The sequence below is a fragment of the Mus pahari genome, chromosome 14, assembly GCF_900095145.1.
Source record: "Mus pahari chromosome 14, PAHARI_EIJ_v1.1, whole genome shotgun sequence".
Classification (NCBI taxonomy): Eukaryota; Metazoa; Chordata; class Mammalia; order Rodentia; family Muridae; genus Mus; species Mus pahari.
In genome coordinates, this window is record NC_034603.1 from 44242000 (window position 1) to 44269514 (window position 27515).

Here is a 27515-nt window from a genome sequence, read left to right on the forward strand (position 1 = left end):
ATCTGTGCTCAACAGCAAGCACTAAGTCAGACAAACAAGGGCAGCTGGCTTCTCACTGGTGACTCAAAACCAACACACTGGTGACAGTGACTCCTGAAAGGCCTAGGCACATTCTCACTTCAGGCCTCTGCCTGATGCAGTTTCCTCAGCCTGAAGATGTCCATCCAGCTCTCCTGGCAAAAGCCTAACTTTCAGCACCAGGTTCTGGGGAGCTGGGCTGGCTCCGGAGTGGTACCAAGGCAGGTGGGGTCACAGCAGTCACAGAAAGAACTGGACTCTCCCCTCACACACCCTCTCCCCCTCCCCCTTCCCTTTCCGTGGCATGGACTCTCCCCTCACACACGCTCTCCCCCCCCCATGGGCCTCCATGGGCTCCTGCATATATGCAGTATACATAAATTTATCAAAGTGTGAGCATGCATTCACATGCACGCAGACACACACACACACGCACACAGAAAGGGGTGGGGTAAGAGAATTCTCTATTGTACTCTGGATTTGAATTCTAGTTTTGCCTCTTATTTTATTTTTTTGAAATTTTTACTGTTTTATGGGTAGCATTTCTTTTTATTTTTTTAGATTTTATTTATTTATTTATTTATTTATTTATTTTTACATATGTGAGTACACTGTAGTTGTACAGATCATTGTAAGCCTTCATGTGATTCCTGGAAACTTAATTTTTAGGACCTCTGCTCGCTCCAGTCAAGCCTGCTCGCTTAGTCCCTGCTTGCTCCAGCCCAAAGATTTCTCATTATATATAAATACACTGTAGCTGGCTTCAGATGCACAGAAGAGGGCATCAGATCTCATTATGGGTGGTTGTGAGCCACCATGTGGTTTCTGGGATTTGAACTCAGTACCTTTAGAAGAACAGTCAGTGTTCTTACCTGCTGAGCCATCTCACCAGCCCCAGCTTTGCCTCTTAAAACTCTGTAACACTGGGCAAAGCATTTAAATATGCCTTGTTTTCCTCATCCATAAAATGGGAATAGCCTCCTTGTACAAAGGTGTTGAGTCTGACTCCATACAACAGGAAGCAGTGTTGTGCCATCTCTAGGGCTGCCAGAAGGTCTGGTGCACATAGGGCAGCAGGGCAGCACCTGAACTGAGCTGAGCCTTAGGAAACACCAGCTCTTCTCCCATCTTTCCTTGGCAGGTGTTGTGTAGGGGAGGCACACTGGCGGGGGTGGCCCTCAGAGACTCACCTCCAACCTAATAACCCAGCCACACCAGACCATTCTGTTTCTCAGGCCTCTAGGGACTTCTCCCACACCAGGTTATACAATCCCCTTCCTTCTACCTGCTCCGTGACCCCTTCTCCAAGATCTCACTTGAGGTCACATGGCTTTCTTTTGGGGTATATTTTCTTAAAGATGTCGGGTGGATGGCCTTCGTGAGGGACTCTGGGGCTTGGGGTGTGGCCTGGTGACAGAGTACCTGCTTAGCATATCCTGGGTCAGATAAAAAGGGGGCTCAGGTTAAGAGAATGGTTCCTATGGAGCTCAGCCAATGAAGTGGCACCCCTCGTGCAAACGGCAACCCCAAAGAAACTACCAAGGAAGGAATCTCTTCTCTGCCTCAGTCATCAGCCTCTACTGGGGTCCTCCCAAGGACAGGAGGCTCATTACCTGTTCAAATGCTAGACAGCTCTTTCTTATCCTCCCCCTCCCCACCTCCACTGCCAGGGAGACAGGGTCTTACTAGGAAACCCAGACCAGCCTGGATCTGGCAACCCCCGCACCCCACCCCCACCTCCTATATATGCTTAGGTTACAGACAGGCATTGCCATGACTGGCCTGCTGGACAGTTAGCCGCCGAACTCAAATCTTATCTCCCAGTAAATACTCTCTTTCTGTCACCCACGACACTGGCACATGCCTCTTACTGAGCAGGCAAATAAGAGCACCCTTTCCCCCTCCCTCCTCAGAAAGGAAGAAAAGCGGCTCTGGCCTTGCTAGCACCTACCAGTGGAGAAACTCAGTGACAACAACAGAAAACAAAACAGTGTCAAGATCCTGATGGTTCCTCGGGACCATTCTGTCACCTATGTCATCCTTTTTTTTTTTTTTTTTTTTATTTTTTTGAGACAGGGTTTCTCTGTGTAGTCCTGGCTGTCCTGGATCTCACTGTGTAGACCAGGCTGGCCTCGAACTCAGAAATCCGCCTGCCTCTGCCTCCCGAGTGCTGGGATTAAAGGCGTGCGCCACCACACCCGGCTTCCATTTTGCTTTGGAGACACTATCTTCCTATTTAGTCCAGGCTACCCTAGAACTCACTATGAATCCAGGCTGGCCTCAAACTCATCCTCCTGCTTCAGCTTCCTCAGGGCTGGATACAGCCTGAGGATACACTTGGTGACTGTCACCACGCTTGTTTCATGCTGGACACCTCTTTTCTTCCTCCTTACTTCCTTCCAAATTTCAGGATATCTAGGGCGGAGAACTGTTCTGGCTGGGCCCGCCCTCCTACCCACAGTGCCTGGGCACCTACAGACTAGCATGCCTTTGGATAAATATGACTTTGGGAGTAGCCCTATTTGGAGGTAAGAAACACATTTATGGACTATGCTCCCAGCAGGCTGGTGGGAGAAGAGAGACCAGAGAAGGTGTGAGAACCATAGGGTGGCCAGGCCAGTCAGGTGCGGTCCACTGGGGAAGACACCAAGGAAGCTATTATGGGGTGTGAACGGGGGGAATGGCCTGGAGAGGATAAGGAGAGCCCACTAGTAAGCGGCCAGTGTCACACTAAGGTGCTTTATCTTCTTCCTTCCCAGCCTGGCAAGGCCTGAAGCTCCCGAGGCCTTTGTTTTTCCATGTATTTCACAGAGCTCCAGCAGCAGCTGGTAGTGGCGGCCCAGCACGGTGCCCAGGAAGAGACAGTTACTGTCCCTCACCACAGCAAAGACAGAAAACCCAGCAGGGGGAAACAGAAGCAAGACTGCCGAGCCTCCACCAGGGCACCCAGGTCTTTCCATACAGCCCCAATCTGTGGGACCAAGGAAGGAATCTCTTCTCTGCCCCAATGAGAGGGCAAGGACAACAGACAGCGGCTCTGCCCAGCTTAGTCCCTGACTCTTCACTCCAGAACCACACAATTCAACCCCAAATACCAACCAGGAACCCAGAGGTGACTTGTGACTGGGAACTTACCACAGCAGCTGGGGATGTACATAAAGGGGTGGCCAAGAATGGTGTGCCCTATCTAGAAGGGTAGATGCAAGCCTCAAGAACTGTATATAACACCCCCCCCCAGCACTGGGGGGGGGCCAGCTGGGCTGTCACATCTTCACCCAAGAGGGTGTCTGAGAGGGTGGCAGAGCCACTCAGGCATAAGCTTCACAAGACCTGAAATGGAGCCCTGGTCCCACCGGATGCAACAGGCTCTGGCGAATTATGTTAACTCCCTGAGTTTCAGTTTCCCTGACTATAAAATGAAAGCAGGGCACATATCTTGCGGAGATATCACGAACTTTAAACGAAGTAACCTATGTGAGAGGCTCAGCCTTGTGCCTCCCAGTGGCTGACGGAAGGGAGGAATTCAAGAGAAGACCGTGGTAACGACGGCCACTTCATCCCTCCTCCGTATTCACCCCCGGATCCTCATGCCAGCTGGTCTGCGCTCATACAGATCTTACAAATTACATGCCGTTCTGGCCTGTAACAACATCTCATGGCAGACTCATGACAGCTGTGTCAGGTCACATCGGGAGGACATTCTCAGGATCTTCCATTTACCGATTAGTAAACTAATTCAGAGAGGGTGACATCCTTGGGTGACACACATTCAAAGTAGCAGACAGACAAAACCCAGATCTTCTCTCTGTCTTGGGATCTCTGCCTTGGGGGTCTCCAGAGGGGAGACAGGAACTGTGATCTCTAGCAATGAGGTTTTCTGTTCAGACTGTGGTTCTGGGACAGGAAGTTGCAGCTGACCGGGAGTGTCTGCACCTTCTTTCCCAAGGGAAACTACACACTCCCAGTTGAGTTCAGCCACCAGCAATAGGGTGACCCTGGCCCTGTGCCAGGGCACCCTGCTTGGCCCAGGCTTGGGAAAGACCTGCAAAGCAGGGTTTGTGGTTCACCTGTTACCTCTGGGGCACAAGCCAAGATGAAAAGTATCACAGTACGGTCTTGGCTGAGGCTTCCACACTTGGGACGACAGACCCAGAAAGGAGGTGGGCTGCAAACAGATCCATTTCCCAGCATGTATTTACCAGATTGGAGTCCTTGCAAGGTTCCTGGTCCCAGGACAGAAGTCTTGCGGGATTCTGTCTGTCTGTTTGTTTATTTTGAGACAGTTGCTTACTATGTAGTAGCCCAGTCTGGCCTAGAACCCACAATTCTGCCTTTGCCTTCGGAGTGCTGGGACTGAATGTATTCAATGCTAGCAGGCTCCCTGTGAGCAATCCCTGGCCATTCCTCACAGCCTCCCTTCAGAGGAGCTGGAGCTATTCAGACCTGAGGAAATGGTGCTCCACTGTATTTATGACCTCATTCAGGGTCCTACAGCCAGAATACAGAATTTCAACTTTCAAAGTTCATATTATTTCCAGTGTCTACGCCACTGATACAAGACACTCATATTTCATTTTGTGTGCTAACCTGACTGGGCCATAAGGTGCCTACATATGATCCTGGGTGTCTGTGGGATGGTTCTCAGTGAGATTCACATCTGAGTCTACAGATTGCGAGAAGCAGATGCCCTCCCCAAGGTGAGCTGGCCTTGCCTCATCCAGTCTATTAAAGACACGAAACCAAAAAAGCTAAGAAAGAGGGGCTCTTTCCAGTCAGGAACAGTGGTGCATGCATGACCCAGTACCAGGAGGCCCATATGAGTGTCAGGCCAGCCAGGATGATAAAGTAAATTTCAGGACAGGACAGCCTTAAAAACAGAATCCTCACTCAAACAAAGACAGAGGGGCTCCACCTGCATGCCTGCTAGTGCTGGGACTCTCGTCTTTCCCAGACTTTGGACTCTAAAACGTTAGGTGTTCTTGAGCTTTTAATTACACTTAGAATCTTTCACCTTTGACTCACCTGATTCTTAGGCCTCTGGACTTGGACTAGGACTACACATTGGCTCTCCACTCTATGACCCTGTCCAGTGTCCTATAGCCAGAAAACAGAGTTTCAAGCACACACACACACACACACCACTTGCTTTATGGTTTTCTAACACATAAACCAAATTTTGACCTCCTTCCTAGGTAAAACTTGGCTGCATGTTTGGGTGTGGAAAGTTTAGCTGCCAGGCTGTGCCAAAAGCTAGATATCTGAATATCTAGAACAATTGTCTGATTTGGTCCAAAAGTCCCCTCTGTTCCCAAGTTCCTTAACAGGAAGCCTGGCAGAGGAAAAGACTGCCTGGCCAAATGAGCACAGCCAAGTAGCAGGAACACACACACACACACACACACCCCAAGTCATATATACACAGTGACAGAAAGACAGACAGACAGACAGACAGACAGACANACACACACACACACACACACACACACACACACACACACACCTTTTATAAAAAACAAAACCAGATCATTATAAGAACTGGGAAAGAGGGTTTGCACAATCCAGGCATCCCATTACAAATAGCAATACTTGTAGAGTCCACTAGGTGGGGCCAGTAACCCAACAGAAAGAGGAAAAGAGGCGCTAGCTCCAACAAGGCAGGGGTTATAGCTTGGGGAGGCAGCTGGGGCAGGCAGCATCCTGCAGCTAGAATTGCCTCAATCATTCCCAACTGCCATCTACCTATCGATGGTGTGAAAATCAGTACTGAGAGCCCTATGCACTTCAGTTGACTGTTTTCTGTAAATATTTAACATTTCAAAATCTTCCCTTCAAGTTATCCGCTTCTGACCATCAAGAACAATGGTACAAAGTGAAGCCACTACCCAAAGCTGAGAACCCCAGGCAGGGATATAGCTCTGCAATACCTAGAACATGGACAGGACTTTTCACCAGGAAATCCAAATACCTATGGATAAATACTCCTGCAAGGTAGTCATGAGGAAGGAGGGAAAGGGAGACAAGAGGAGCTTGCATAGACAGCATGGAGAGTCCACGGGCATCATGCTGAACCTGTTTACAGAGGTGTGCAGGCTCAGTCCCCAGGGGAGATCTGAACCCTACTGACCTACAACCAGAAGGCAATGATGGGGAACCAGAATTCTTTCTTCCTTTTTGCTCCTGGTTGGCCTGAGTCCAGGTCCCAGAACAACTGCTCGCTCCTCCGCTGATTTAGACACCCTGCCTCTACATGGCCAGAATGGCTGTCTCGAATCCACCACCCCTCCCTTAGGGCAACAGCACCCAAGAATGCTGGCTGTGGGGGAGCCTGAAGCTGGCCAACACCTACATCCATCCCCTCCACCTCCTACCTGCCCCCCACCATCCCTCCTCAAACTTGCACCACCTGGCAGCACTGAGCTCTGCCTAGGCCTCTGTTGCTATGGCAACAATGTGGCTTCCCCCAAGTGGGATGCTGGTTGCCAAGGCCCTTGTTGCCAAAGGCTATAACAGCCACCCCAGTGTGTGAAGAGGGGGTGAGAGCCTGCAGAGGATGGGAAGGAGCAGGGGTTCTTCCAAATGGTAGAGTCCAGGCAGCCTCCAGGTGGGCCCTAGAGAAGGGGAATGTGGTGCATAGCATCTCTGATGTTCCCCCCGGGGGCTTCAGAGAGAGGAAAGAGAACCCCCATCCCCCAAAACACACCTAGACAAGCTGGACCAAAAAGACCTGTGAAACTGAGTTCCCTCCACCAACACGAATGGCTATGATTCTTCTCACCAACTCCAGAAAAGAGTCCCAAGGAATCTCTGCCTGGATCGCTCTTGTGTTTCAGATGCGTACACTCATGAGCTGGGCCCAGCGCTGATCCCTGTCACTGAGAACAGCACTAATTATAAGTACTCCAATCCTCCACACACTCCTATCTCCCTGCCCTAACAAAGCCTAGTTAATATTTCTCACAAAAGGCTTCTGAGAAGGCAGCTCCTGCCTCTCCTGGCAGCAAGGAACTTAAGCACCCAGGCTTGTTCCTTTCCTGTGGGACAGAATGGGGCTGGAGGCCCACATCCTGGGGAACACTACAGAAACATAATGTTTTATCCCACAGGCAGCTTGAGACCAGTACTGGCTTTGTGGGGACATTTGTCGTCCCACGGGCCATGTGTACCCGACCAAGTACAGCCAGAAAAGCCAGGTCCTTCCAGAGCCCCTCTCCCCATCCTATTGAGAGACTGAGATGATTGGAAGGGAATGAGAACGTCCAGGAAGCAGGGGAACAAACAGCTGGCAGAGCAGGGGACAGGTGAGCGGCAGCAGAGCGCAGCAGAGCACAGCAGGTAGAGAAAGAGGAACCAGATGACAGGTGTCAGAAGTCCAGACCCACCCTCCCCCAGCCTCACTGCTGACACTGTCCTACGCAGACCCCGGGGCCACTTCTTGCACATGTCGTTCTATCTCCCCTCCCCAGAAGAGAAAATGGAAGTACCTACCCCAGGTGCCAATCCCTCAGGTGGGGTGGGCGAGACGCTGTCCCCACCACCCTGGCTGCGGGCGCTGAGCTGGGGCGACATGGTGGGTGACTCGTCGATGTACGGCATGGTCTCCGAGCCCTCGGGGGGCCCCTTCTGCTCCTCATGCCCCTCTGCGTCGTAGTCCTCCGCACCGTAGCTGAAGTCTGAGACAAGGAACAAGAAAGGCCACTGAGAGTCTTCCACCAGGGCTGCCAGGGACTGGTAGCGCAGTGGGCGCCGGCGGCGGCCCCCGGCTGCCATGGCCCCTGCTGCACCATGCACCCTGGGCCAGAGCAGGGGCTGTACGGCCAGGCCTGGGGAAGGGGGTGGGAGCTCCAGCAGGCACAGGCTCTGCTGAGTCCGTCAGAGGCTGCTGGGAGTCGGGGAGGAGCGGTTCTGCTGTCTCCACCCGCCTAATAGCATGTCAGCTGCGTATGTGGAGCTGTGTTTCCTTTGCCTCCTGCCTAATTCCACGTCTAAAAATTAACAGTGGGAGCGGGAGGCAGGACAATTCTAACTCCTCTCTCTCTGAGTCACCATTTTGCTTTTTATAGGGAATAAGGAGGTGGGGGCGGGCCAAGCGATGTCACTTCCTTGGTCCCTCCTCCTTGGGTACCATTGTACACTGAGCTCAATCCATAGGGGGTGAACAGGGCAGGTTTAGGGTATCAAGGGCCCAGAAAGCGGGCCCTAGGAGGCCCTCGGTCCTCTGAATGAGGCCCTGCATGCAGGACAGAGCCCAAGGCAGGCAGGCGTGGGAGAGAGGGTTGTGCCCAGGCCTGGCAGGGACTTGGTGAGCAGCAGGCTCCTCAAAAGCCAGCATTTATGTCTACAATTCCAACACGGCTTCCTCCAGAGCAGGCAGAAGGGAAGGTACCAGTAAGTAAAGCTGTATTAACCCCTCAGTGTTCCTAGCACCACACAAGGGCCAGCGCCCACACAGACACCCTCCTGGGGACAGTAGGGAAGGCCACCGTGGAACAGGGTGGCACCTCTAGGCTTTGCCAAGAGTTATAGGACAGCCTTACTAAGACCCAGGCATCATTCTTAGCCAGCGACTGGCCAGAGAACTGGGTGTTGCTGTTCCCGACATGTCAGAGTACAAGTTGCAGCAAGCAAGGTGGAAGGTTCCTCTGTCTTGAACCCTGGTTCTGGGAGGGAGTCATCAGTGAGGAGAGGTCAGGGGTACAGCCTCTGGGAGACCAGAAGGAGCTGGTACCACAGAGGAATGACAAGAATGAACCCTGGAAACACGGGACTTGCTGAAAACAGTCATATGGCTCCTGAACCTTGGCAGGGGCCTAGTTTTGGGATTGTGGCCAGTATGTTATAGGAGCCTGGCTGAGTCTGTTTCATTATCTGCTCAGACATCACTTCCTCCAGGATGTTCCCCTCGAACCCAGTTCGTAGTACCAACAGCACATGGCCTCGTTGGTGTATAGCAGGCTCTTGGGAAGCTGGGGTGACACACTGAATAAATGGAGGGATGCACCGTCTACCTCAGGCCTGTGGTCTAAACCAGGCAGGTCCCAGTGAGTCAAGCTCTCTGTGGAGGCCCCGGCTCCTCCTTCTCTGTCACAACACACCGGCCCACAGGCAGCCAGAAACCTGAGAATGGTGTCACCAGGTCACTGGGGCACCAGGCCATGGCTACGCTCGGTCCAATCTGGCTGTTGGCAGTTGATAGCCTCCCCTGGGCTCTCGGCACCTGCTACTGCTGACTTCCTCTCCCAGGGCTCAGCTGATGCCCATTAAGCTGTCTGGGGACACAGGCTGTATTTCCTCAGGAAAGGCCTGTGCATAAAGATTCACAGAACTCTTTACTCTTCCAGGGGCTCTGGGTCTCCCTGGTCATGCTGAAGCTAAGGATGTGGAGTAATGAATTATGGTGGACCTTGGCTCAGCCAACTTCTAGACTGCCCTGTATCATGCATTACAGAAATGAACGTACTACCCAAAGGCATGGCTCACAGAAGACCAAAAGGGAAGATGGCTTGGCTCGTCTCTAATGCAATTTCCTTGCATCTCCCACAGGAAAGGAAGGTCTCTGCCAGCCTTTCCCCTGGTGTGCACTCCATCTAAGCACCTCTCCAAAGCAGTTCTCACAGATGAGGTCCCTGAGCCTCAGACATCTGCCCGAGACCGTGGGAAGGCTCTAACCCGGGTCTGTCTAAGTCTTTGAGGACTGTTCTGTCCCTTCTTAATCTCACTCCAAAGAAATCCCAGCACCCTGCCTTTGGCCCTCCTCACGGGACCTGTTAGCCAATGAGGGGAGCACAGGGTACAGACATGAGGGCTGGCAGAGCGCCCCCTGCAAGCATTCCTAGGTTAATTCCTTTCTTGTTCCTGCTTGGAGTCTGGAACAGCTCTCCTGGGAGAAGAGATACAGAAAAAGGCGAGAGCAACCCTCTAGGAAAGGCTGTAAAGGAACCCCACCGGGCAGACAGGCTTTGGTCCATGAAGGCCTCAGATGGGAACACTAAGTGGACGTGGCCAAGGAGGTGATGGCAGTGGGCACAGGGCAACTTCCGGGCCCATGGGATCATTCCTTATCTTAGCAGGGATCGGAGGTACACAGACGCATTCACCAGAATTTACCAACTCTTAGTACGCTTAAGCTTTATGCAGTTCATCAAAAGCTGAACATGCTCATGATATGCCAGCCTGAAGGAGAATCGCCTGCAATACTGAAATACATAAAATAGAAGAAGGAATGGGATGGGGAGATGCATAGATGTGGAAGGGAGCCGCCATGGGAAAATGGTCATTACAGACTCCAGATACTCTCAAATTTTCTCCATGTCTGGTAGTTCTCCTAATAAAAAGATGGGGGTGGGGATAGTGTTGTCTGGGCTCTGTGTCCTCTTTATTTATTTATCTACCCATCCATCCATCCATCCATCCATCCATCCATCCATCCATCCATCCATCCACAGAGAGGTCCGGGCAGCCTATCTGTCTCTGATTACTTCTTTCCTGGACACACACATCTTCCAGTCCCTATTTTTTTTTTTTTTTTGCCTGTGGTTGGTTGTGACGACAGAAGACTTCCAAGTCTCTCCAGACTCCTCCTTCCCACTCTCAATGACATCTCCTCAAATCCCCATCCTGCCAATTTTCTCCCCAGTGCAGCCAGGCTACAGCCCAATTTAAGACCCCACAGTTCCCCGCTAACTTCAATGGTACAGCCAGCCTAAACTTATCAGCTGAAGAATCTCTGCATGGGCTTGTCTCTCCCTGCCCAGGAGTGTCAGATCGTCTCCAGAATCCTTCAGTTCAAAAGATAGCCCAAGGGTCTAATCCTAAGCCCTGATTCCTGTAAACAGGAGCTTATTTGTAAAAAAAAAAAAAAAAATACTTAAAGATGCCATCATCTTGGATGAAAACCCATAGGTGCTGAATCCCCTGAAGTCCTTAGGAACCAGAAGGGAAGATAGAGGGAAGGTCCTGAGAACGTGAGCAGCACTGGGAGAAGCAAACAAGAGTCTGACCCCTGAAGTGCAAGTGCTTCCCAACTTTTATGATAATGTATATGGCAAGGAAGCCCCACCCCACCGCACTGCATCTGCTGCTCTGGTGCCTAAAACCCTCAACGCCAGCTAGCTGTACCCTCTCCTCACATGATACCCAGATAAAGCACTTTTACAAGCTGGTGAGAAAAAGATAATTATGTCATATTCTAATGAGCAAGGGAAAGAAGGAGAAAACTTAAAATAGAAGAGCAAACGGCCAGAGATGCTCTCCTTAAAGGTTAACCTCACTACAATCAAAGAAAAGGCAAACCGCTTTTCCTTTCCCCTTGGTGCAATTTTCCTATCAAATTAACAGGAACATAAAAAATAATGGTAGGCTTCTTGTCTAGGATGCGTGAGGCCCCGAGGGTGAAGGCCGGCACCACAAAATGATAGTATTAATTAATAAAGCCCAAAGCTGTAGAGGAACATTCTCAGAGCTCCTGGAAGGTGTATTTAACTACCACAACCTTGCTCAGTTTATCTGGTAAATGGTACAAGAAATTTTAGTAGTCACCACAGCTTGAACCCAGCATAATTCAAAACTGTGCCCTAAGATAATAATATGCAATTAGCTATAAATACTCATGGAAATATACTTGAATAGGGCTAGAGAGATGGCTCAGTGGTTAAGAGTGCTGACTGCTCTTCCACAGGGCCTGGGTTTGATTCCTGACAACCACATGGTGATTCACAACCATTCCAGTCCCAGGGATCTGACACCGTCTTCTGGCCTCTGTAGGCACCAGGCATGCACATGGTGCACAGACATACATGCAGACAAAACATCCATACAAGGCCAAGTATGGTGGCACATGCCTTTAAATCTCCACATTCAGGAGATAGAGGCAGGGGGATTTCTGTGAGTTCCAGGTTAGCCTGGTCTACATAGTAAATTCTAGAATAGCCAGAACAAATAGTGAGACCTTGTCTGAAAAAAACAAAATAAATAAATAATAAACAAACAAAAATCCCAAAACCAACCAAAAAACGCACTCATACAAGTAAAATTGGAAGATTATTTAAAATAGACTTTCAAGGATATTTATGGTTGCAAACATAAATTAAATAAACAATCTGAATGGGTCGGGCAGTGGTGGCGCACGCCTTTAATCCCAGCACTTGGGAGGCAGAGGCAGGTGGATTTCTGAGTTCCAGGCCAGCCTGGTCTACAGAGTGAGTTCCAGAACAGCCAGGGCTACACAGAGAAACCATGATTCAAAAACAAAACAAAACAAAACAAAAAACAATCATCTGAATGATTAAGCATAGGGAATTAGATGAGTAAGTTAGGATATATCTTCAAGATAGACTAATAGACAATCACCTAACAGTATGTGGGCGACAAACGCCATCATATAAGTGGAAGAGGATATTAGCATAGTAGTATGCCTGAAGGAAAAACCCACAAAGATCTGGACACACACAGAAGCTGGGGAGACTGCACACACCATGATTACAGAAACTGGATGTGATGGCTCACATCCATTATACTAGCACTTGGAAGGCAGGAGGATTGTGAGTTCAAGATCAGCCTGGGCTACAGAGTAAACCCTGTACCCCACCCACCTACCCCTAAAAGAACAAAGCAAAAGCAAACTAAAAGGGGGAGAGAAAAACATTGCAGCATCCATTGTTTGGAAACATGAAAGGAGCTAACTGTGGTGCCTCTACTCCCAGACAGTAGCAAACGCTGCTGGATTTCTATCTTGCATCACCTCCTCTTCCCTGCTGGTTTTCTATCTATCATCGCCTCTTCCCTGTGTGCATGCATCAGTTTGGTTTCATATGAAGCTGAAACATACCTTGTCCTCAGAAAGATGTCTACTTTCCCTGCCTCTCTTGTAAGAAGTGACTGCTAAATGCCACCCTGGCCAGTGACCTTTGTCTTGATTTGGTTACTTGCCGTGAACCTGGCTGTGATGACAGGAGCTACAACAGCCATTCTGCTGCTGGGAGGAAAAAGTGAAAAGTGAGCCAAGATATCTGTGTGAGCCCGTGAGCCACGGAGCCAACTGAAACCAGTGCGCCTCGCCCTAGCAGATCAGGTTTCTGCCACGTGTAATGTACACATTTCTAAGTGATACCCTTACATCCCAGTAAAGGAAGACAGTCTAGCACGGTGAGCAGAGAAGGGGGGTGAGGGGACCAAACATTCCAGGGAATGGAGAAGACAGACCCCATCCATCGTCTTTGAGTTTTCAGCCGTTGTGCCTAGCACCAGGTAGCCACTTCTGAGCAGATACTTGGCTGAGTGGACAGTGGACAGGGAGAGCAAGTGCCAGGCCTGCAAGGTCTCAACTGGATGATACATGTAAATCACTTAGCACATAGTAAGCACCCAATAAATCTTAGCTGCTATTGTTGATATTATTAATTAACTCTTGAACGATGTGTGGGTGCCTGCCAGGCGGGTGGGGGCTGGGAGCAGAGTTCTAGGCAAGGAGGAGGTTTGGCAATGGCGCAAGTATGAAACAGCAGGGCCCCTCACGGGTCTATAAATAGCCACCATGGCTGGAACACTGAGTGAGCAAGGAGGTGAGCGGAACAGCACGACAGAAGGGGGCACAGACTAGATCCTGAGTCAAGCTGGTGGAGGGTGGTCAGGACTTGGAGCTCTGCTGAGTCAGCCCAGAGACCCCAGCCATGGTGGCACAGAACACAGCTACCTCTCAGCAGTTCCTCCTGACACGCTCCTGAGTGTCATACGCAGGCATAATCCTGTGTCACCCAGAGAAGACATCACCCGTGAATGTGGGGTACCGTACTCCCAGTCTGTGATGAAGCCAGTATACTGAGAGCAGCCAGATGACAGGCCCTCGAACACAAATCCAAGCAATGAAGAGACGTGGCCGGCAAGAGGTGAGTTCAAACCAACGTGCCTCACTAGCCCTCATTCCTACTACCTTAGGGGCCCAAATGGCAGGGGATCAGTGTTTACAATCTTGTCTTGAAGCTGGCCTGAACCAATGACCAACAGGCATGGCTGGACAGACACAATGAGGGCCCCAAGCTCCAAGCAGATGCTGATAAAAGGTATGGGCTCCTCTCTTCCTCTTCTACAGATTCTGAAGACCTACAGGTACAGGATATAATTCCAGGTGGAGAGTGGTCCTGACATCCCAGCACGGGTGACATCAAGGCTAACTGTAAGTAGGTTATTTTCTACCTGGGAATCAAGGGGGGTGTGGTAGGGGCAGAGAAGCACGGAGGAGAGACCAGGCCTAACAATCAATCTAAAGAAAGCAACATCAAGTCTTCAGAGACCTGTCCTGCTGGCCCCAGGAGCTTCTGTGACCAACACTGTGGTTCACAACCGTGCCACACTGGACATGCCACTTCATTTCATCTGCAAAGGTTCTTGCAGATACTAGGCAGAACAAAAGCGGCCAGATATGAAAGCACACAGCCCAGGACACTGTCACACACAGTTTAAGAACAAGTGAAACCCAGGGCTGGAAACAGGCAGTGTGCTGACCGGGACAGGCTTGAGCGAACTTCCATGGGTGATGGGAACATTTCCCTATCTTGATCGGCTTATATAAAGAGACGGGGAAATGTTCACTCAGTTGAATACCCAAGTTTGGTATACTTTAAAAAGGTGTGATTTGGGGGCTGGAGAGATGGATGGCTCAGCGGTTAAGAGCACTGACTGCTCTTCCAAAGGTTCAATTCCCAGCAACCACATGATAGCTCAGAACCATCCCTAAGGGATCCTCTGCCTTCTGGTGTGTCTGAAGATAACTACAGTGTGCTCATATACATAAAATAAATAAATAAATAAATTGTAAAAAAAAAAAAAGTGTGGTTTTCTTGTTTGGTTGCGTAGCTGGCTTGGCTTTTGTTTTGTTTGTTTAAGACAAGGTCTTGCTATGGGTTTCAGGCTAAACTTCAATTCATTCTGTAGCTCATGCTGGCTCTGAACTCATAGTGATCCTCCTGTCTCATACTTCTGAGTGCTAGGAGTATAGATGTACACCACCACACCCGACACAAAAAAGGTTTTAAGTAGACCTGGGCAATGTGATATGCAGTCTATAATGTCAGCATGCAGGAGACAGGGCATTACTGAGAGTTTAAAGCCGCTTGGGTTACATATGACCTGTCTCAAAGAGGGGAAAAGGTATGACTGGGTTGTAGTTGCATACACTTTTAATCCCAGTCCCGGGGAGGCAAAGGCAGGAAGATCTATTTTAAGTTCAAGGCCAGCCTGCTCTACAGAGTGAGCTCCAGGACAGCTAGGGCTACACAGAGAAACCCTGTCTCGAAAAACTAAAATAATAATAATTATATGTAACTATATATAGTACATAACACATATATAATTATATGTAATATAATATATATGATTTTATGTAAATATAATTAATTTTATGTAAATATATAATACAGTAATAATAATTATTAGTATTAAGGGCAAAAGTTTTAGGAACTTAAGAATTACATAAATTGTACCATTTGCATTTACAATTGAGGCAATAACAGCATAGAGAGTTTAAGGTTGTCCAAGGTAGAGAAGGTCTAGGTAGAAAGCCAGATTAAACATGGTAATTTAATGCCAGGACCAATGCTATTCCACCATGTGATCTGGACATATAATGGCACAAAAAATTGTGCAGGAGACTGCTGGAGGATGCCTACGCATGAAAGAAACAACCTGTGTTGAGAAGGAGCGGTGGAAGCATGGTCCCCATGCTGAGCGCTCTCAGTGCTGAAGGACAGCACTGGTAAGTGGACTGGCCTCAAGCTGTGGTCCAGGGGGATCGGCATATTGTACTCTCCAGTCAATTCCAGTCAGTAACAGGGGACCAACCACTAAAGCCAAAAGAGCAAAGTGGCTTCAGGAACACTAGTATGCCAGTCAAGTCACAGGGGCCCATGTGACATGGAGCTCAGTGCTCCATCACCTGGGGATGCCAGGGTGGAGCCAGTTAAAAAGGGAACAACAGACTGGATGTGGAAGGTATTATACAAAGTGCAGCCAGGAAGGGGATCCTCTGGCTTGGATGACTGAAGGTACCATTGACAGAAGTGGGGACAGGTCCTGGGGTTCAGGTGTAGCAGGAGTGGGCTGAAAGCAAGCAAGGTCCTACCCAGAGAGCTTTAATCTACAATTGTTCTCAAGATGCAGAGCCAGACCCTGGACCACAGAACCGATGAGAAGATGCTCAGCTGCTGTTCCATGCATACCCCAAGAGCCAGAATGACAGTAGCAGGATGGTACATCACACATGGACCTGACATAAGATCGAATCCTGGTCTCCCATTGCATTACATAGAACAGCTGCCAACAGCCAGGCGTTGTGTCAGAAACCGAGATGGAAACTAGGCTGAAACCACAATGTTCCATGGCCCAGGGTCAGTCCTCACCTCTGACCCATGCTCTGGGGAGGAACAAACTTAGAACCCAAGAAGCAATAGGCACCAACTCTCACCTACCATCCAGAGGAAAGGAACTTGGATCAAAGCACCGTCGAAGCTCACCCCTAACTCGTGGTAGCACTCAGGGTGGTGAACATTGCTCCTTCTATTTGGCTTCCAGGAACTGTTGTATGGGTGGTTACTCCTTACCCAATACTACCTCAGTACAGGGCACAATGCTCCTGCCTCCTCAGCCCACGACTTGGGTCTTAGACTTCTCCCAACTTGTCTCCTCCTCATCCAGTCTCCTACTCTGAAGTATCTTCTACATACTGATGACTCTCGGCCCACGTCTCCCTCCTTTGCGAAGACGGTGCCTGTCTGCTCAAGTTCAATGTCTAAGAAGCATCCCAATGTATAAATGTCTAACCAAAGTGCCACACCCACTCGCCTAGAAGTATCACTCTCCTGTCAATCATCCCGACTCTCTTACACCCACACCCACTCCAGAAATTCCTGTTGGCTCTACCTGTGGAACAGTCACCTCTCAGTATTACTCTAGTCTGGGTGACACATATTCCCTGGATGCTCCTGCACTTCCCCCTACAGAGTATCCCACCTCTCTCTCTCTCTCTCTCTCTCTCTCTCTCTCTCTCTCTCTCTCTCTTCAGTTCAGTGCTGAGGATTAAGCCCAGGGCCTTATGCACACTGGTTATCTATTTATCCTAGAGCTATATAGACAGACTAGCCTCACCTGGTTCCAGCAATTCATTCTTGTTGTTTTTTGTTTTGTGACAGGGTCTCACACTACATCCCAGGCTGGCCTAGAATCCCAGCAACCCTCCATCTCAGCCTCCTGAGTGCTAGAATTACAGGTGTGAGCCACTATGTCTTGTATGTCACCAATTTTCCAAAGTGAACTCCTGGTGACATCTAAGACCTTTCATTTGCTCCATGGCCAACTCCCCACCTTCAAATCTTTGGGGGCAGCTCCACCAGGCAAGCTGTTTAAAACAAGTAGTAACCACCCCATGTGGCCGACTCTAGCTTCTAACGTATTAGATCATTTACTCCGAGGTTCTGAACCAGTCCTTGTCTCCCCTTGATGAGGAGGTAAATTCCCAAAGGACACGCATTCTTATACATTTTATTCCCTGTTGCATCCCCAGTGTTTCTAATACTATCAAGGCACATGCTGAATCCATGAATGAATGAATGAACCAATGAATGAATGTCAGAAAAAGGGTGAGAATCCACATGTAATCCCAGCACGGTGAAAGATCTGACCTTCCCGACATTTCTAGTCTATTCAGATGTGGGAGACAATGTCAGTACCTGGGATGTCTTGAGAACAGGTGACAGCAGCCTACAGGTCAGGGAAAGAGGGTAGAAAGAGGACGGTAAAGCTGGACTCTACGCATCACTCTGAATGAAGAAGGAGGGCACGAGCAGAGAAAACAAGGCACCCAACTCCAAGAAGGGGCAGCTGAGGACTAAAACGAATGGTGAATGGCTGTCATGGAAGCCACATGAAGTTGAAATCTAGAGTGTAAGAGCTGTATAGGTCCAGAAGAGAATCAAGATGGAACTGTGCCATTTGGGAACAAGAGGGCAGGGCACCAGGGATTCTGGAAGAGCACATTTGAGAGGGGGACGCAAAGGCCAAATTCATCGGCAAGGAGAACAAGGAGACGGTGAAGGAGTGTGACTCCTCCACAAAAAAGCCAAGAGACATTCTGTACCAAGGGCAGGTGAACTAATGCAAAGACAAAGGCAACCCTGCTGCCCACGCCAAGGGAGCAGGGCACAGAGAACAGACTTGCTGAGGCAGGGGCTGCCAGAGGTGCTAGACCATTCCTCCTGCTGAGTGAGGCGGCCGTTTCCCAGTCCCGCAACTAGACAGCACAACAGAGGTCTAGGATGTCAGAGCCAGTGGTCACATCTGGGCTGGTCACCACTCTGAGACCAGGGTGCCTGAGGTGGCAGGGGATAAAGAGGGCTGTCGGGAAGGAGTTGCTCAGCAGTGCAATCACCTGCATCACATTGCTCCACGTGGACAATGGATGTCTGCACTGTCCTCCAAACGCAGGGCTTGCTTCTGAGTCCCAGCGAGGAGTAGACTTCTGTCCATAGCCCCCTCTGAGCAAGCACAGCCCCATTCCTACCATCTGCTCTGAGACTGACAGTCTTTATAGGACCCTCAAGTCATGAGCAAGCCTAAGTTCCAGAGCCTCCTGTCCCCTTCTGCTATTGGCTTGTTCCTGGCTCCCTCCACCCTTATGGAAAGCCAGTTCCCACGGCACACAGATAATCCAGTGTCTTCTTCCCCATGCCAAAGCTGGGCTGACACAACGCTGGGAGCCTGGCTTTAAACACCAGATGTAGATCACCAGCTGGTTGGCTTTTGGTTTGAGTCACAGCCTCTCTGGGTTTGAGTTTTTCTCTGTAAGATAAGGACAGTGCCCACACAACAGTGTCTGTCAGAACGACATTAAAGAACTTGGTGTGGCAAACAGGCAGAATAGAGGCGGAGGTGGTACCCAGGGAACACAGAAGAGAAGAGGGCAGATACTTCAGAGCCCAGAGGACCTATGCTGATTGACGTGACACCACTTGGAGCCCTTGGTCATAGCCTAACATCAAGATGAGGGGTTCTCTTGGCACAAGTCACCTCCTCTCATCACCTTTTGCCGACAAACAAACAAGAGAGGGGACTGGCTGGACAACATAGTGGTCAAGGGCACAGGCTATGGACCAGTTCTATCTGATACCAGTTCTAGCCTCAATATTCCTTCTTACTAGCCACAAGACCTCAGACAAGCTACTTAACCATGCAGAGCCTCAGTTTCCCCATCTGTAAAATAGGAGGTTAACAATATCTGTACTTCATGAGCTTCGGTTTTCTCATCCTTCTCCTCTCAAGACAGGGTTTCATGTGATCTCCTTCTATGTAGCTGAGAACAACTTCAAGGCCCTCTCCTCCTGCCTTCACTTTCTGAGTTCTGGAATTACAGGGATGCACCACCTCAATCTGCTTACAGGGTGGTGGGGGCTGAGTCCTGGGGATGCACTCTATCAAATGAGGAGTTATTTTATAACTCCTGTATGTGTATTCTGCCTACATGAATGTATGTGCACCTCGGATATGCCTGGTATCCGTGGAGGTCAGGAGAGGTTGTCAGATCACCCGAAAACTGGAGTTACAGATGTCTGTGAGCCGCCATGTGGGTGCTATTGAATACAGGTCCTCTGTGAGAGCAACAGTGCTCTTAACCACTGAGCCATCTCTCCACAACCCCGATGGTTTTTTAAAGGGCACTTTCACCAATTTGTGTGTGTGTGTGCGTGTGTGTGTGTGTATTTTTAATACACACCCAGCTCCTTTTTCTTTTGAGAAAGGGCCTCATGTAACTCAGGCTGGTCTCAAACAGCTACATAGCCAAGACTGGCTTTGAACTCCTGATCCTTCTGCCTCCATGATCGCAAGTGGTGGGGTTCTAGGTGTACACCACTAAACCCAGTGCCCATCAAGTTTTCATGGAGTTGTTATGGGAAAAATATATGCAGTGCCCAGGGCAAGCACTAAATAAACAATAGTGCTATTATCGGTGCAACCCCGACTGTATCCCTGGCACTGAATGCCCTCAAGCATCCCCTGGGTCTTATACTACAAAAACAGGTGAGAAAGGCTAGGCTGACTCCATGACAGGCTTCAAACTGGCAGACTAGGAGACTAGGCCTAAATCTCTTTCCAAGAACTGGGCAATTCCAGGCAAATCCAGCCCTCAGAAGCTGCTCTCCACCTGGCCAGAGGCACGGACACTGGGTCAGCCGCAGCTTCCAGACTTCCTCAGCTACTTCCTCAGTAACTGTCTCCAGACCTCCCCAGCAAGTTTCCAGCCCCCACACCCCGGAAATAGAATGCCCTTAGAGATGGGCCCAACAGATTAACATAGAGGTCACCTGCCCTGGAATCCCCTAATGTGCTTTAACTCAGGCCTGCATCTCACTTGGGTGCCTCTCTGTTCCGGTAATGGGAGACCCCAGCGTGCTGGACTTCTGCAGAATAAAACACTCTTTGCATTTGAGCCCAGGGTGTCATTCTTCCGTGAATCACAGACCCTTACACAGAGTTTTGGTGGCACTGAGGAGCATCTTCTCAGCCGCCACAGCACCCTCTGTCAGTTGCAATAGTCACACTCTATCAAGTAGCCTGAGCATGGAGGAAGGCATCAGAGACCTCTGCGGCTCACATGCTGAGGTTTTAAGACTTAAGTTCTCGACTTCACTTACGATGGAAGCTCCTGGTGATCAGCTCCCACCCCGGAGATTTGAACTGAGTTCATGTAGGTCGCATCAGGGCTATTAATACTACCCCAACCCTGTGCAATTCTACGTCTGAGAAATGCAGAAATCTACCAGTTTACGATAAGAACTCAGTTCAAAGCCTAAAGGAGCTCAGACTCTGAAGCAGCCCTACAACGCCGCCGTCCGCCGTCCGCGGCAAGCCATCACCTCCCTAAGCACTGGGAAGGCTGCTGGCAAGAAGCAGGGCTTGCAGGAACTCTTAAGGGATCCAGAGTTTGCCTGGGGATAGAGAAGGAGGCAGTGTGCAGGACGAGCTTTGTTTTCTTCTGATCTGATTGTACACAGTGAACAGGCATGGCGCACAGCCCATGGCTCTTTCACCCAGGTCCCTTGAGTCAGTGTACAGCAATTATCTGGAGCATAGGTCCTTTTACCTTCATCCAATCACTAAATCAGCACAGGGACAGCGGGTCACCTGGACAATGGCACTTGGCAGCTCACTGCTGGGTATGTGGCTAATGTCACAGGGAGTTCTCCATTCTAGCTCCACCCCCACTGCTGGGAACAGACTCAAGGCCCTCTGTGGGAGTGCAGCAGGACCTCTTTGGTTGCCATGGAGATGGGGAATCTGATCATCCACCTCCAGGATTCCTCTGAGAAGGGAGGCACAGGCCATGGCCGACTGGAGAAGGCCGGGGCTCCCAAGTCAGAGACAAAAGAAATCTCATTTCTTGACATAAGAAAGGAAGTGTGCCAACTGGCTCAGGGTAGGAAAGGGGACATCTTCACCAGTTTCCAGGCTCTGAGGATGGACAGAAATACTGAATGGGATCGGCATCACTTCCAGTATACACAGCAACCCTACAGCCGGGAGCTCATTTCATCCTTGAAAATTACGCAGGCTGTCAAGAGTACGACTATTCCTTGCATTATCTACCCCTTTGTACATAAAGGGGGCATGAACTGAGGCTCAAAGAAATTCCACCTGTCAACCAGGGCCATCCAGTAATAAAACAACTGAGCCCAACTTAAAGCCTGCTCTTTGAACCAAGTCAGATTTTTTTATTTATTTATTTTTATTTAATTTTTTTTTTCTTTTGAGATAGGGTTTCTCTCTATAGCCTTGGCTGTCCTGGATCTCACTTTGTAGACCAGGCTGGCCTCAAACTCAGAAATCCACCTGCCTCTGCCTCCCGAGTGCTGGGATTAAAGAAAGGCATGCGCCACTACTCCCGGCTCCAAGTCGGATTTCTTTTTATGCTCTGATATAATTTCTTCCTCAGGCAAACTAAAATTGCTAAATCCTCTGAACCATACCTGTGTCTCTGTATGCACACACAAGCAGGTACCCACACACGTGTACCTCTACCCTTCTCTACCTTATTCCCTTGAGACAGGGTCTCTCACTGAAGCTGGAGCTAACCATTTTTCTGCTAGACTGTCCACCAAGGCCCTGAGATTCTCCCGTCTCTAATCCCCACCCCCACCGCTGCCATGCTAGGGTTACAGAGGTGTGCAGGGACTCCTGGCTTTTCACAGGGGTGCTAGGGAATCGAACTCAGGCCCTCAGGCTTATGCATCAAGCACTCTTACTTCGCTGAGCCACCTCAGTTCCTATGTCCCTTTTGTAGAGGCAGGGTCTCATGATATAGCCCAAAGTGGCCTTGATTTTAGGATCATCCTGCACCTGCCTGCTGAGTGCTGAGATTATAGGCATGCAGCATCACACCCGACCAACACAAAGGAAAAAAAACTACCCCACTTGCTCTGTAGGAAAGGCAGTTACATGTGCACTGAACATGTAAGACACACACTACCAAACTGACATATGTCCTTCCATCCATCATGAAGGGGAAACTTATTGTATGTGTGAACAATCAGGCCAGTCGACAAACACCTAAGATATCACATGCCAGATGCAGGGGCAGGAGCTGACCCCAATTCCATTTCTGGAGCCTATCACTGGTTAATGAGACTGAGGCCAAGCCAGGGTTTATGGAAGGCAGGTTCTAGCTCTATGTTTTCTGCAAATTGTTCCCTCTCTTGGCACCTCCACTTCTTCATCTGTAACTGGGGTGTTTATTATATCCTGGAGAACAATGAGAGACACTCGATAAGGAGGACATTTCCCGGACATTTCCCAGACAGTGAATCCTTTGGTCAACAAGACCAAAGTAACAACAGTAAACTGTCTGTCTGTACAGAGTTGTTTGTCTGCTTCCGTTGGCACGTTCTGATTGATATGTTCTGGTTTGTCCACTAGGTGGCAGGAGACTAGAGGGCAAAGATGGCTTTGGTCTGCAAGTCTTTACTCAGGCACGGAGAACAGGATCCACACAGCACATGTACAGGAAAGCTGCTTGCTGGCTGACACCGGTCCCTAAAAAGCTAAGCTCTCCTCAGAACAACTGACTTGATTATTTAAGATGTAGTGGCCAGGAGGTTGCTCTGACCAATCTTCAGGAACTCACCCTGTCAGAGCTAACATCCCTCTGGACCATCCCGGGGTTGATAACAAGTAAGAAACTTGGACTGGGTTCATTTAAAGCTCCTTTCTGTCTTTCCTTGTCCCCAGTACGAAAATGTTCAGCCTCAAAGCCACAAAGGGGGGAGGAGCAGCCAGGAGGCCTGACAGGGATGACCATCATAATAATGATCTTCAAATCCAAAGGCTCTTATCACCTGCCTGCAATTGCCTCTTCAGAGCCCTCTCCCATAAATGCCTTTATAAGTCCTTAGGGTATTCATGAAACATTAAATGATTCTCAATCCAGTGCTGAGAAGCAGTAAGGGGCAGGCAGCTCAGAGAAAAGTATCGTGAGGCTTGGAGGAGTCAGTGAGAGATCAAGAGTGATGCTGTGGGTTGGCAGCCACCAGGACCAGAATCCCAAAGGGCATATGGCTCCCCACTTCCATACTACCCTACAGAAGTGGACAAAGGCACTCCCAACTTGTACATTCCTGCACACCTCACACAACCCAGGCACTCAACTCAATGTGGTTGAGAGACCTCACTCTATCCATCACAATTGCTGGCTCGCCATCCAGAGCCCCCCAGACCTTAAAAGAACTCTATCATTGAAGCTGAGGATGTGGCTCAGTGGCAGAACATATGTCTAGCATACATGAACACCTGGATTCAGTTACCAGCACTTCAGAAAGCTTTTTTCTACTAGCATAACTAAAAGAGGTCCCTATGCCCTCCTTCGGCTCGAGAATGGCAGGAACTCGTTCAAATTTACAGCAGCATTACTTTCTGGGGCCAGAGAGGCAAAGGCAGGCGAGGTCTGAGCCCAGGAACAGCCACGCCCATCTCCTTTCGCACAGGTGGACACATATCCACTACTCTGGTCAGCTCCAGCACAAGTGAGCACTTGCCAGCAAGCACAGCCATCACCTTGGGGCAGGTGGCTGTGGTTGAGGCTGTAGCCTGGAGCTGTGGCTTCCTCAAGAGTGTGTTGGAATGATACTATCATTGTGAATATTCCATGAGACAATGTCAGTAAGAAAGCTCAGCCCAGTGGCAGACACTCACATGTCAGGACCACCCTGGCCACAAATGCAAGCTTGAGGGCTTTCTTCCTTCACACAGGTGTCATGTCCCTGTTATTTCCAACATGACCAGTACTCAACAATATCCCGTTCTCCTCTCCTTCTGGATCCACCAAGGACCACCCTATCTGGCTGTTCTGCAGTTGGACGAGGCCTCGTGAACAGTTCTGGCCACCAAAGTTTAAGTGGACATTAGAGAGAGGCAGAGGAAAACCATGTACTAGCACTCTTCCTCATCCACTGAGGCTCCATCCATCAAGGTCCCCAACTAACCTGCTAACCTGCAATGGACCTGTAGCAAGAGGCAGCCTTGCCTGTGTTAAGTCAGGGCTTCAAGGGTTAGCCTGGTCCTATAACATAACCAACGACACTAACAGAGGAATCCTGCTCTTCTTTGTGATCATCAGGCCAACCCCAGGCTCACAGATGCCACGCCCACACTTTTCTTCTTCCTATGCCAGCTTGTGGTTAACTACAGACACCCCCCTGCTGGGAAAACAAGGAACTCAACACTTTGTTTTGGGAATCTGGACCAGTCCTTCCTTCAGAAGGTGCTGGTTCCAGGAGCCCTCAAGTCTTGAGTTTGCTGTTTGTTTTGTTGCGATGGGATTTACATAGATTAGGCTATCCAGAAGCTATGTAGCCCTGGCTGGCCTTGAACTCTCTGATCCTCATGCCTCAGCCTGCCTGGGATGGGACTTAAGCACGCACTACCACAGGCCAGGCCCTCCACATGGCTATGACTCTTCTGCTCTCTACCATTACCCCCAAGGCCAGGTCCACAGACCAAGCCCCCAGTTAAGAACCAAGGATAGCCCATATGAAGGGAGCCCAAAAGTAGGCTCACAAGAACATTATTCACAAGACCCAAAAGGTGGGAGCAACACAAGGTCCCCAGGAGTGAAAGGATAAACAAACTCGGCTCCTATAAGCAATAGAGTATCTTCCACATCAAGATGCAAAGAAATTCAGGCCCATGGTATAGTCCTAATGAACCCTGGGGATATTGTGCTATATGAAATAAGCCGGTCACAAAAATAAGAAATAAAAAAATAAAGAAGTGTGACACCCCATCATGGAAGCGTAAAGTATAAACAGGAGCTGCTGGGGCTGGGAGACGGAGGGGGTGTGGCTGACAAGTGGGGCAATGTCACTGCAGAATGAGAAGAGCCTGGGACGGTCATACACTGTGGTCATACAATCGTGACTGGATTTAAGCCCACTGAACGGTGCACTTAAAATGACGGCAAATTTAAAAGGCATATACATGTATATCATACTACCCAAAAAGTAAAATACTTTTTTATTTCAAAGACATAGTCTCACAATATAACTCTGGCTAGCTTGGAACTTACAGAGTTCCTCTTGCCTCTCAAGTGATGGGACTGAAGGTGTGTACTAGCATGCCTGAATAAAACATATTTATTTTACAAAAGAAGACAGAGAGGGATCAGTACCAGGGATAAGAACCCTTGCAAGGGCACAGGGCTGGCTTTGTGGTTAGTAACATTTGCTGCTCTTGCAAAGGACCCAAGTTTGATTCCAGTACCCACATCAGGGCTCATAACCATCTATAACTCCAGTTGCAGGGGCTATGCGATGCCTTCGTTTGGCCTTTACAGGTACTGCATGCACACATTGCACTTAACATACAGACAAAATAACATATGATAAAAAAATATTTGAAATTTTAAATCTTAAAAAAAAAAAAAAAAAAAAAAACTATGATACAAAAAAAAAAAAAAAAAAAAAAAAAAAAGGTAAAAGGGCAAGGTGGCTGATACAGAGTCTGGTGCCCCTCTCTAGTTGCAAAGGCTGGTTTCATTAGATGATTGCATCCTGCTTTGTGATCAACATCCTGGCACAAGACATCTGGCTCTGCTCTAAGCAGGGCTGCTAGGCATTTGTGGGCTCTAATTCCAGTGTTCCCTCTCCCATCAGGCAGCACCTAGGCTCTCACTCCAGAGCCCAGTCCATGTCCACATCTGGTTGATGCAGTGGGCAGTGTTTCTGGGAGGATGCTGAACGGTCCAGGGGTCATGGCAAGGAAGAGGACTTCCCCATGATATCACTTGCCCTGGCGATGAGCCTCATATCTATCTATCTCTCTCTCTCTCTCTCTCCTTTTTTCTTTATATGACTACACTGTTGCTGTCTTTATACACCCCAGAAGAGGGCATTGGATCCCATTACAGATGGTTGTGAGCCACCATGTGGTTGCTGGGAACTGAACTCAGGACCTCTGGAAGAGCAGTCAGTGCTCTTAACCACTGAGCCATCCCTCCAGCCCCAAGCCTCACCTCTATTATAAGCACCTAAGTCCCTACTCAGTCTGGAGAGCCTTATCCTTCCACCTGGCAGTAAGATATCCCAGCTCATCACCAGAGGACAGCAGCCTCCATCAGAAACCAACCCCAAGGACAGACATGAGGAGGAGTCAGATGTCTCTGCTTGGCTGCCACAGCGAGGATAGCTGAAGAGAACAGACACAAGAGGCCAAGAGACAACGGACACCAGGCCCCCAGGCTAGTGGGCCTGCCTTGCTCTCGGGAGACCAGCTGAGTTATAGGGTCAGCCAGCTCTGTTCCAAATAGAGCTAGAACTGTCCCCTCCATGCCTGGATGTGAAGACAATGGCAGGTGCTGTTTGCATACCAACTTCGGCCTGGCTAATAATGAAAACTGCACTTCACTCTCGGGGCAGATGGGCAGGTAAATGACACATCCCAGACTCTCAGGGAAAAAAAAATGGAGGCGGAATTCTGAATGGAAGGTCAGAGGAGGCCTACAGTGCCCAGACTCCCAGGCTTCCTGAATTCATCATTAGCTGTGTGTGTGACTTGGGCAAACTGCTTAACCTCTGTGTTTATAAAATGAGGGAAGAGCAGCACGCAGGCTCTCATAGAGCTTTTGTGGCCGCTGAGTGAGTTGAGTTTAGGTAAAGCCTGGCATGTAAATAAGTGATGGTGCTGGCTGTTATTATCAGCACTGACGTTATTATTTTTGTTCTGATTTCTTACTGTCTTGGCCTTGGGAAAGAGCCCAAGAAGGCCAGCTGCATGCTGTGTGGGTAGCGCACACACTGCCAACTCTAACAGAGGCACAACAGGACAGACCTCACACATGGTAGCTGTGCTCCCCACTCTGACAGCCCGCACCCTCTGTGGCTGCCACTCATCCTCAGCCCCAGACCTGGACTCCTTCCTGAGAGCCCAGGGCCCCTCCACGGAATTGAGAAAGCTGTCTAGGCATGTCATCC

General features: G+C 49.4%; 1 protein-coding gene across 2 annotated transcripts in view; it reads right to left on the bottom strand.

Annotated features, from left to right (window-relative positions):
- The window catches only part of Abr (ABR activator of RhoGEF and GTPase), a 142398-nt gene that overhangs the window by 83221 nt on the left and 31662 nt on the right, over positions 1–27515 (bottom strand). Inside the window, exon 2 of one of the 2 annotated variants that reach the window (XM_021213613.2) lies at positions 7504–7688. In XM_021213613.2, the coding sequence (XP_021069272.1) occupies positions 7504–7688 (185 nt within the window). Of the gene's footprint in view, positions 1–7503; positions 8077–27515 lie in introns of those variants that run through there. The other variant, XM_021213612.1, reaches the window with a different exon arrangement.